The 11,788-nt window shown below is 44.9% G+C and overlaps 1 protein-coding gene and 1 pseudogene across 1 annotated transcript; both read left to right on the top strand.

Annotated features, from left to right (window-relative positions):
* Positions 1-3,677: 3,677 nt before the first annotated feature.
* Positions 3,678-7,537, top strand: LOC115072751 (small integral membrane protein 15-like). The gene is made up of 2 exons (XM_029570535.1): positions 3,678-3,768; positions 7,305-7,537. The coding sequence occupies exons 1-2, from the start codon at positions 3,678-3,680 to the stop codon at positions 7,535-7,537; spliced, it is 324 nt and encodes a 107-aa protein (XP_029426395.1).
* Positions 7,538-8,641: 1,104 nt separating this feature from the next.
* LOC103745448 lies at positions 8,642-11,079 on the top strand (annotated as a pseudogene).
* Positions 11,080-11,788: the final 709 nt, after the last annotated feature.

Here is an 11,788-nt window from a genome sequence, read left to right as displayed (position 1 = left end):
TCATGATATGGATGACCTCTTGTTCTGGCAAGATGAGGATTCCTCTCCAGAAGACCTAAAAGATGCTATGATAAACACCCTAGAGGAAAAACGTTTTGTAATTGCAACAAATAAAATACAATCTGTCCCCCCATTACCTTCCTGGGGACTGAAATAACACCCACTCTGTTAGGCCCCTCAATCCTGTCCTGGATGTCCCCCATCCACTCACACTTAACTCACTTCAAAGTTTTTTAGGTAATATTAATTGGCTAAGGCCATGGCTTTCCATCCCCACAAGTCAATTACAGCCACTTTTTGATCTCTTAAAGGGAGACAAAAACCCAGCCTCCAGACGGTACCTAAACCCAGATGCAAAAAAGGCTCTTCAAGTAATTAATAGCCACTTCCAAAAGGCATCACTAGCCAGATATGACCCCAAGTTACCTGTTCAACTCTTAATATTTAATTCCTCCCCGACCATGGTAGGAGAAATTCATCAGCCTCACGGAGTACTAGAATGGCTTCACACGCCTGTAGGAGGCGCTCCTTGCTTTCTTACAGAAGTGGACACTCTTGCCTCCATGGTCTGAGAAGGGAGAGATAGAATCATACAAATCATAGGAAAGGAACCGGATACTCTCATTATCCCCTTCTCATTATCAGATGTACAATGGCTCTTAAAGCATCACTCCTCTTTTGCAATTAGCTTAATAGGCTTCCCAGGACAAATTGATAATCACTATCCCAAAGATAAATGGATGTCAGTTATTCCAGTATTTCGCTGGCTCCCACCTCGGCTTTTCTGCCAAAAACCCATAAAAGAGATGATTACAGCCTTTACAGATGGAGGAAAAAAGGGGGCTGCATTGGTCATATATGACTCTCCTAATGACCCACCTATGATATATTTTCAACCTCTATCTGATAAATCCCCACAATTTAAAGAGCTCTTTGCTATCTATATGGCTCTTGATAAGATTGATAAACCCTTCAACCTTTATTCTGACAGCATTTATGCTGTTAATTTACTCCCCTGGCTAGGTCGCTCCTTTATTAAAATAGATGGCAACCCTATATCACCTCTGCTAATTAAAATTTCCACACTGTTACAAAAACGGGTGGCTCCATTATTTGTTCAGCATATCAGGTCCCACTCCTCTCTCCCAGGCCCTCTTACTGAAGGAAATGCCATAGCAGATAAAGTAGCCACCACTGGAACTTTCTCTGCCAGTGTAACAGATGCCCAAAACCTCCACCATACCACCCATATTAATTTGCAAGGGCTCCATCTCAGATTCCCCCACATTCCCCTCAAACAACTTAAACGCATTGTTAGAACCTGCTCTTCTTGCGCATCAGTGATACATACCTCTGCTATGCAATAGATGGGCACCAATCCTAGAGGGCTAAAATCTAATGCCTCTGGCAAATTGATGTAACTCATGTCCCCTAATTCGGCAGACAGAAATATGTATTTGTAACTATAGACACTTCCTCTCACTTCCTCTGGGCTACTGCCCAGAGTAGTGAAAATTCAAGAAAGCTAATAGATCACATGCTTTCATCCTTTGCCATCATGGGCCTCCCTGCACAACTAAAGACAGACAATGGCCCAGAATTTACCAGCTCCTCGTTTAAAAATTTTTGTGAAGCCTGGAAAATCACCCATCACACTGGCATCCCATACAACCCACAAGGGCAAGCCGTTGTGGAAAGGTCACATAGAACCTTAAAAGACCAATTAAAAAGACAGGTTCAAACAACATATTCTCCCAATATTCAATTAACATTAGCCTTGTTTACCCTTAATGTACTTAATGTATATCGAGGGACTGATGCTCCCCCAATCACCCGACACTGGGCCCAGACACACCCAGTACCACCCATCATGGTCAGATGGAGGGACCCCTTTGATGGACTCTGGAAAGGACCAGATCCATTGCTGACCACAGGGAGAGGATTTGCTTGTGTTTTCCCACAGGATCAACCAAAGCCTATCTGGGTTCCAGCCAGAAATGTCCAACACCTCCCCGCCCACGAAAAAGATGGCCTGCATGACCCTGTCAGAGACAAAGAAAAGAAAGAGGCGGAGATGACACCCAAAGCCACACCAGATCACGTGGAAAGAGATCCATGACCTAGTGGAGACTGCTCGCCGCAGACGTCCCCCTCTACTATTTTGAGGCACAGTTAAAACTTGTTGCTCCACCAATGTCCAAAGTTTGCAAAGAGCTGTTGAGGAACTCTCCAAAAGAGAAGCTGGGGTACACGTGGGCACTCCCCCATTTGCAGCTGCTCTAACCCCAGGCTTCCCTACATGTACCCACCCCACATCAGGTGGGTATGTCTTATGATCCAATTCTGCTTTCTTCAGCCTATTCTCAAGAATACCATGATTTTGTCAAAGAGTTTCATGAAACCCATGCTCACTGTCTTCATAACTTTGCAGATACCACACAGCCCTAGTATAGAAGGAAAGAGGGACAGCTGAATATGGATTACTTTCGATGCACTAATCATTACCTCTCCAAATGTACTGATCTGATTAATCTGGAAGGGTATATTCGAAGTCCTTGCCCTTGACACTGTCCCCTTTAATTACTATAAAATGTTAAGGTGGAGTGCTATAATGTTCTTTACAATCACCTATTTAAGTAGTGTCTCAGGTACTCTTAGGCAGTATGAATTCCTAAACGGCCTCCAAATAATTAGAAAATAAGAACCATCACTGACAGTGTTATGAAAGGCTTATTCTATAGGATCTCAGAAATGGTTTGACTTTTGACACTGTCACAGTCATTCTCCTTTGTTCTAGAGCAGCACATGTTTTTTTCCAGTGGTGAGTTACTCTCACCTCTCCTGCACCTCAGCTCAGTGGTTTGATAGGGTTGCAGACATAGTTATAGGACACAGTGTGTCCTCCCTGGTCACAGAGAGCTGGTCAAGAAAAGTCATGCAAGACTTGAACCAGTTAACCCATTCCATGTCTCTAGCCATAGTGATTAATTTGGAGATAGCCACTTGGGTCAATGAGAGTTAGGCCCCAAATTTTATTGTCATTACTAGAAAAACAAACTTGTTCTTTTTTGCTAGAAGTGCTAGTAGTAAAGACAATGTGGAAGGGCAATCATCCACAAGACACAATAAAAGTGAAGCCAAAATAGATGCCAAATGAATCACAGAGAGATCAACCCCTAACTAAACCCACTGTGCCTTAAGCTAGATCTTCTATGTATTCTTCAGTTTATATACCATAACATCCCACTTGTGCTTCAGCCAGGAGAACTGGATTATTGTTGGGGAATCCTGCTGTGAGGGTCGCAGTCTTCCATGTCTGGATAGCTCTAAGGAGCTCGGCGCCTGATGGAAAGACTCCTCTTTTCAGCAGGGGGCCTCCTGCCTCTCTTCCTGACTCATCTTTGAAGCAGCCGTCACAGAAACATGGCTTCTGGCTCTGAAACTGCCAGGTTTTCCTGTGTGATTATCAGGCACTGTCTGACAGCCTGGCAGAAGCCCACCGCCACATGTAAATAGGACATCCTAAAAGCACCTATGAATTAAGGCTTTTGCTACTACCCCCACAGTATAAATATCCTGGGTTTCCCCTTAATAAATCGGAGTTGCATCAGAGCTGTGTCTGAAGCTGTATCATTGAATCCTGCATCTCTCCGGAGGGGGCTGTCTCTTTGTAAACAATGACTAGTGAAGATTCTGCTTTCACTGTTCCTGCATCTTCCCACGTGATCCGGCGGCCGGCGGATCTCTCCTACCTCAAGGGAGTGCCCGGTAGTTTGGAACAGAACCCACCCGGGCAGCTGACAGTGGTGCTCTAGAGCCGCCAGCCCCGGTAGCCGCGGAGAGCCTCAGCAACGTGAAAAACAGGGACCCGCCCCAGCGGTGGAGAGCCAGGGACCCGAGACGCGGTGCGTGACCCTCCGCACCCCAGCGGTGGGCGGGAGACCGGTGCCACGCCCAGCAGCTGGCGCTCCAAGATCCCTGCGAGCCCATAGAATACCATTTTCCATTTTTTTTTTTACCCCAAGGTGGTATTTGATGTTAAGGTTTGTTTCTTGGAGGGAGCAAAATGATGGACCTTGTTTTCTAATTCTGTTTGGCTCTTTTTATTAGGGAACTGAGACCACTCATATTAAGAGTTGTTATTGACATGTGTGTATTTATTCTTGTCATTTTGTTTCTTTTGTGTTTTTTTATTATATATCTTTTGATTGACTGACATGGTATTGTTTATTTTTCCTCTGTGATCTCTTTGGTGTGTTTATTCTTTTCAGTCTGAAGTATTACTTCCGGTTTCTTCTGTAAAACTGGGTTACTCATAAATTTCTTTAGTCAGTTTTTATCATGGAAAATTTTCATTTTCCTTCAATTATGATAGATAGTTTTGCTGGATAGATAGTTTGCTGTCTGATTGACAGCTTTCAGAGCTTGGAATACAGTGTTCCAAGTCTTTCTGGCTTTAAAGGTTTCTATTAAATAATCAGCTATCATTGTGAGTGGCTTGCTCTCTCTTAGTTTTCAATGCCCTTTCTTGGGGCTGGAGAGATGGCTCAGTGATTAAAAGTGTATATTGTTCTTGCAGAGGACCTGAGTTGGATTCCTAGAACCCACATGGAACAGCTTACAACTGCCTGTAACTCCAGCTCCAGGGGGATCCAATGCCTCTGGTCTTCATAGGCACTGGCACTCCCACGCATAGGCCCACACACATACACGTAATTAAAATATAAATAAGCTGGGTGTGGTGCCATATGCATTTAATTTCAGCACTTGGGAGGCAGAGGTAGGTAGATGTCTAGAGTTTGAGGTGGGCCCAGTCATTCCAGGTCAGCCAGGGCTACATAATGAAACTCTGTCTCAAAACTCCAATTAACAACAACAAAACCCCCAAAACAAAAACACCCCCCCCAAACTGTATCTTTTTTATTCCATGTTTTTTGGTCCTATTTGGTTTTCTGTATGCCCTTGTACTTGGTCATTTATGTATCTAGATTTGGGAAATTTTTGTCTAGTTTTTGAAAATACCTTTTATCCCTTTGGCATGGAATTCTTTTCCTTGTACCATGTGTGTATAATTTTTTTTTTTGTCTTTTGAGACAGGGTCTCCCTGTAGCCCCAGGTAGCCTAGAACTCACTATGTGGACCAGGCTGGCCTTGAACTCACAGAGATTAGCCTGCCTCTGCCTCCCGAGTGCTGGGACTAAAGGTGTGTGCCATCATGCCCAGCTTGTGTGTGTAATTTTTAAGTTTGGTCTTTTTGTCATAGTCCAAAGCTCTCTCATGTTCTGTTCACATAAATTTTCCAATTTTTCATTGACCTTTACTGAATGACCCAGTTCTTCAACCTTGTCTATGATCACTGATACTCTGTTCTGCACATGATATAGTCCGTTGGTAAGTCGTCCACTGAAAATTTTACCTAGCTTATTGAGTTTTTCATCGCCAACATTTCAGTTTGACTTTTCTTTAGCAAGTTTATCTTTTTATTAAATTCTAGTTCTGTATCTTGAATTGACTTATTTCATTCAGCTCTTTTTGTTCTCTTAGAGTACAATAGTCTTCTTTGAGTTGTTTGAACATATCATTCATTTGAATTCTTTGTCTGGAGGTTTCTTTAAGTTGTCATTACTATGGGATTGGTAATTTTTGGAGGACATATATCTAATTTTGGGGGGGCGTATATGTGTGTGTTCTTTTTATTTCTGCATTGGGCCTTTTGTATCTTAGTTTGTTGGTTGAGTTCTTCCTCCCTTTCTTCACTCCCTCCCTCCCTCTCCCTTCCTCCTTCTTTCCCTTCTGCCCTCCCTCTCTCCTTCCCTCCCTCCCTCCCTTCCTCGTTCAAGTCACCTTCCTTCTTTTGTGGAGGGTTTGTTCAGGAGTAGCCTAAGTTGGAATACAGTGTGAGACCGGTATTCAGAGCTGTGGTCTGTATGCCTAGTCTTCTTCTGAGAGTCACCTAAGGTCTGTCTTAACAGCCACTGTCCAGGAGTCAGCACACCTCTGGTGGCTCCCTACTTCTGTTGCTGTTGCTTCAAGGTATGGCCCCCTGTGCCTGAGCACACCCTGTGCCTGAGTGCCATATTCTAGGTCAGTTCCTTTCTCTCCCTGCTTCTGCAGCCTCTGCATGTTGGTCTATATGTGTTGGGAAGCCCTACCTTTGGTCAGGTCTGGCCTGCTCCCAGCCTCTAGTATTTGTATGGCCCCTGCAAGCCAAGGTTCCCTACCATGGGTCTGCTCTAGCCTGCTCCCTGTTTCCATCACTTTGGCTGAGTTTTGTGGTTCCCCATGTACTTGGCCCACTCACCATTTCTGCCTCTTGTGCATTTTGTGAGTCCTGTGCCCCTGGGAGCCCTACCCTGCTACCAGATCTATCCTAATCCTTGCTTCTGTAGCCTCCACCCTACCCAGGGCAATTAACTGCAGTTTTTTTTTGTTTTTGTTTTTTTTGTTTGCTTGTTTGTTTGTTTTTTGAGACAGGGACTCCCTGTAGCCTCATTGGCCTGGAACTTGCTTGTAGACCTGGCTGGCCTCCATCTTACAGAGGTGCTGGGATTAAAGGCATGTGCCACCACACCTAGCCTTTAGTATTTAAAAACAAATTTCTGTTTATTTTTATTTTATACGGATGAATGTTTTGCTTGAATGTATGTAAGAGCACATGTTTGCCTGGTACCCATGGAAGCCAGAAGAGGGCATTGGATCTCCTAGAACTGGAATTAAGGGTGGGTATTAGCCACCACGTGGGTGTCAGAAACCAAACCCAGGTCCTCTGGAAGAGCAATAAGAGCCATCTCTCCAGTCCCTTTATTTAGTATTTAAAAAAATATTTTATTTATTGCGGCTGGCAGTGGGTGGAGTGGGTGCGAGCCCCTGTGAGGTGGCAAATCCTCTGGGCCTGTGTTCTCGAGCCCTGCACCTCCTAGGCTTAGGGCAGCCAGGGCCATGCCCCAGGTGTGGGAACGCAGTGAGCCAGAGGTTCCAGGAAGGAGGGAGAGTCGAAGACAGGATGGTGGCAGTGGTCCACTGCAGTGCCAGCAGTTGTGCAGGCTGGTCAGCTGGTTGTGAGCTACCCCTGCTTGTGGCAGAAGAATGTTATTACTCTTAAGTATGAGAGGCCTGTCTCTGGGGCTGACACTGAGGTTCATGTGAGATATATGCCCTGTGGACGAGAACTCTGCTGCACACCAGAATTTAAACCTCTCAGAAGTATGTGGTAGAACTAAAGAAGACAACAACCAAGGGTCATCTGAAATTGTGATTGGCTCACTGATAATCCCAGGAAAAAAAATTAGAGATCACAACTTGAGCACAAGAGACGCTTGACATAAGGGCTTGGGCTGAGTATGTTGTGGAATGGGCTGCAAAGGAACCATATGGCTTCCTTAAAACACTTATTTTGGCCCTCATGCCATTGTTCCTAGCTAGTGCTGCTCTATCCTGGAAGTTGGTCAAGATGATTGAAGCCAGGGAGAAAGAGCAAAAGAAGAAACAAAAACATCAAGAAAATGTTTTAAAAGCTAAACGACTAAAAACAGATTGAAGGGGGCTAGAGAGATGGTGGGGGCTGGAGGGATGCTCAGCAGTTAAGAACACTGGTTGTTCTTGCAGAAGACCTGGGTTCGAATCCCAGCACCCACATGGCAGCTAACAACTGTCTGTAACTCCAGTTCCAGGGGATCCAACACACTCCTGTCTTCTATGGACACGGGTGCACTTACCTACATGCAGGCAATACACACATACACATAAAATAAAAACAATAAATAAAATATTTAAAAAGTGATTATAAAAAATGGATTGAAGGAACTGGCTCTCCAACTAGAGAGAAATCATTTGGAAAATTATGCAGCTTTGGAAGGACTCAACTAAGGTTTCAATTGATTTCATGATAGTATTATCTAGTAATTTAAATCTGACTCTATAGAAAAATCATTTCCTGACCTCAGTAATGTGGTAATTTTAGGCTTGAAAATAGAAGATTTTGGGTATCTACTGTCAGGCATTATAAATTCAAAACCCTTACTGCTGCAAAATCTGACCCCTGTGTGCAGACATGATGGCAAGAGTGAGAAATTCCACACTGAGCTTGTGATGGGCTGCAGTTAAAACACAGGTGCACAAAAATACATGAAATAACTTTCAAGCTATATGAAATATAAATGAATTTTGTGTTTAGAATTGACAGTTGTTTGCCATTTTGGAGCTTATGTATTCAAGTGGAAAACATCCTGCGGAGGAAAAAGGCTCTAGATTATGAATCCTATTCAAATTGTGGTTTAAGATGGGGCTCAAATCTGGAAAGAGGGCATTAGGGATGTAAAAGAATTATTCTCTGAGGTGAAAAGTTTACCTTGGTTTAAAAGAGATACATATATTAATCACAATTTAAAAATCATTATTGCTTATTTCTTGAAATAAAGCATTTCTTACTTTCTGAAAGGAAATATTAATAAGTATGTCTACTTGCATTTTTCTTACTTTAGCCTTTGAGACAACTGGTAATTATGAAGCCATTCTGCATTTTTAAACCTAATTTTATAACAAATTCTCATTATCTTGACCATGTAGAACACCACCTACTGGATAGGCTAACTTTTGTACTTCTGAAAACTGCCATTTTCCTAGCTGAGTTAAGAAGCGTAACATGGCCCAAAGCTTGCTGTGGAATGCCAAGCACTGTTAGTACTGTGGAATCAGTTTCTTACGCTGACTAGAACTATAGTTAAATGTCTTATCAGATAATTTGCTGATTATGGAAATACTTTTGTTTTTAACTAATATGGTAGTGTCTTGTTAATTTTTAGTCATATAGATTCAAAGCAAAAATTTAAATTTCATACTTGTGAAGTCATGCTCCATTACTGATAAAGCCTCAAAAATTTGAAAAAATTTTCTGGGCGTAACAGTGATCTCAAGAAATGGAAAAAATGGCTCTTCTGCTGTTGTCGCCATTGTAGGCGCATCTCAGTCTTCGCCTTTGCCTGCGAGAACCCACCACCATCGGCCACAGATAGTGAACTTCACAGTGGATCAGATTGGAGCCTTCATGAACCAGAAGGCCAACATCAGGAACATGCCTGTCATTGCACATGTGGACTACAGCAAGTCCACACTGACAGACTTGCTGGTGTGTAAGACAAGCATCATTGCCTCTGAACCACAAGGATGAGCAGGAGCACTGCATCACCAAGTCCACTGCCATCTCACTCTTATATGAGCTGTTGGAAAATGACATGAACTTCATCAAGCAGAGCAAGGATGGGTCAGGCTTCCTCATCAACCTCATCGACTCCCCGGGCCATGTGGACTTCTCTCCAGAGGTGACTGCTGCCCTGCGAGTCATGGATGGTGTCCTGGTGGTGGTGGACTGCGTGTCTGCTGCTTGCATACAGATGGAGATGGTACTGCAATAGGCCACTGCTGAGCACATCAAGCCTGTGCTGATGATGAACAAGAGGACTGTGCACTGCTGGAGCTGCAGCTGGAGCCTAAGACACTCTACCAGACCTTCCGGCGCATCGTGGAGAACATGACCATCATCATCATCATCTTCACCTACTGCGAGGGTGAGAATGGACCCATGGGCAACATCATGATCGACCCTGTCCTGGGCACAGTGGGCTCTGGCTCCAGTCTGCATGGCTGGGCTTTCACCCTGAAGCAGTTTGCAGAGATGTATGTGGCCAAGCTCACTGCCAAGGGTGAGGGCCAGGTGGGGCCTCCTGAACATACCAAGAAAGTAGAGGACATGATGAAGAGGCTGTGGGGGACCGGTACTTGGACCCAGCCAATGGCAAGTTCAGCAAGAATGCCAATAGCCCCGACAGCAAGAAGCTACTGTGCATCTTCTGCCAGCTCATCCTTGACCTCATCTTCACGCCATCATGAACTTCAAAAAGGATGAGACAGCCAAGCTGATTGAGAAGCTGGACATCAAGCTGGACAGCGAGGACAAGGTTAAGGAGGGCAAACTGCTGCTAAAGGCTGTGATGTGCAGCTGGCTACCACAGGGGATGTGCTGCTGCAGAGGATCACCATCCACCTGCCCTCACCAGTCAAGGAGCAGAAGTACTATTGTGAGCTGATCAGACCCTTCGGTCCCCGAAATCAGACCAGGTGGTGTCGGACTGTGAGACAGCGAGCGAGGAGTCAAATGTGCTGTGCCTGGCCAAGTCCCCCAACAAACACAACCGGCCCTTCCCTGATGGCCTTGCTGAGGACATCAACAAGGGTGAGGTGCCCGCCCTCCAGAAGCTCAAGGCTTCTGAGCTCAAGCTCAACCTGGCTGAGAACTATGAGTGGGATGCGGCTGAGGCCTGCAAGGTCTGGTTCTTTGGGCCCTATGGTACTGGCCCCAACATCCTCACTGACATTACCAAGGGTGTGCAATACCACTCCACTTTCAGTGGACCACCAAGGCAGGTGCACTCCAAGGAGAGCATGCTTGGTGTGCACTTCGATGTCCATGATGTGTCCCTTGATGTCCATGATGTGACCACTCACGCTGATGCCATCCACTGTGGTGGTGGCCAGATCATTCCCACACCTTGCCTTTGCTTCTATGCCAGTGTGCTGACTGCACAGCCCCGCCTCATGGAGCCCATCTACCTGCTGGAGATCCAGTGTCCTGAGCAGGTGGTCGGTGGCACCTACGGTGCTCTGACAGGAAGCAGGGCCACATGTTTGAGGAGTCTCAGGTGGCCGGCACCCTCATGTTCGTGGTCAAGGGCTACCTGCCGGTCAACAAGTCCTTTGGTCTCACCGCGGACTTGTACTCCAACATGGCGGCCAGGCGTTCCTGCAGTACTCGACCACTGGAAGATCCTCCCTGGAGACCCCTTCTACAAGAGCAGCTGCCTCAGCCAGGTGGTCGCCGAAACACGCAAGCGCAAAGGCCTGAAGGAGGGCATCCTGGCCCTGGACAACTTCCTGGACAAACTAGGCTGCCAGCCCTGTGCCTGGCTCTACTCTGTGCGCATTATCTCTCGCCTGAGACTGTGCCCACAATGCTGCCAACCCAAGGCTGCCCGGCCCCTCTGTGCCATGATCCAGTGCTACCTGACTCCAATTCTTTATTTCTAGCAGGGGATCGTCCTCCACAGGGACTGGTGGGTCATGGGGTAGTCATGGGCATGACACAATGCCCATCATTTTCAGAGGGAAACATGTCCAAAAGTCTAAATAAACGCATTCAGAGGTTTAAAAATAAAAAAAGAAAGAAATGGAAAAAATGGCTATTAGAAGTTCAAAGCTAAAGCTCTTTTAGGTGGTAAAATGACTTTTTGCCTATTAAATAAACATGGCTTTTTAAATGCATGGTCCAATAACTATCTACTGCAGTATTTAATTGTTTACTGATGTTTTCTGCACCTCTGGTAATGAATTTTAATTAGAATAATTGTCCAATTATTTTAATGAAAAATGAAACTAAATATTGAAATAAATTTGACCCTTTTTTGTAAAGAAAAAATTTATTATTTTTTGTGTCTGAGTGTATTGCCTGCATGCGTGTAAGTGCACCTGTGCCATGCAATGCTGGAGGAGGTCAGAAGAGGGTGTCAGATCCCCTGGAACTGGAGTTGTTAGCTGCCATGTGGGTGCTGGGAACCCAAACCAGTTCCTCTGCAAGATCAGTCAGTGCTTTTAACTGCTGAGCCATCTCTCCAGCCCCAATATTTAGTATTTTTAATGATTTTAATATTTTATTTCTTCCTTTCAAATTTAGATGCCTTATATTTCCTTTTCTCACTTAACTGTTCTAACTAGAACGTCTATTATTGAACTGGGCATC

This window comes from Nannospalax galili, unplaced genomic scaffold (assembly GCF_000622305.1).
Source record: "Nannospalax galili isolate Female #2095 unplaced genomic scaffold, S.galili_v1.0 scaffold403, whole genome shotgun sequence".
Lineage (NCBI taxonomy): Eukaryota > Metazoa > Chordata > Mammalia > Rodentia > Spalacidae > Nannospalax > Nannospalax galili.
The sequence above is the reverse complement of the archived record's forward strand: the minus strand, read 5'-3'. Positions and strand labels throughout refer to the sequence as shown.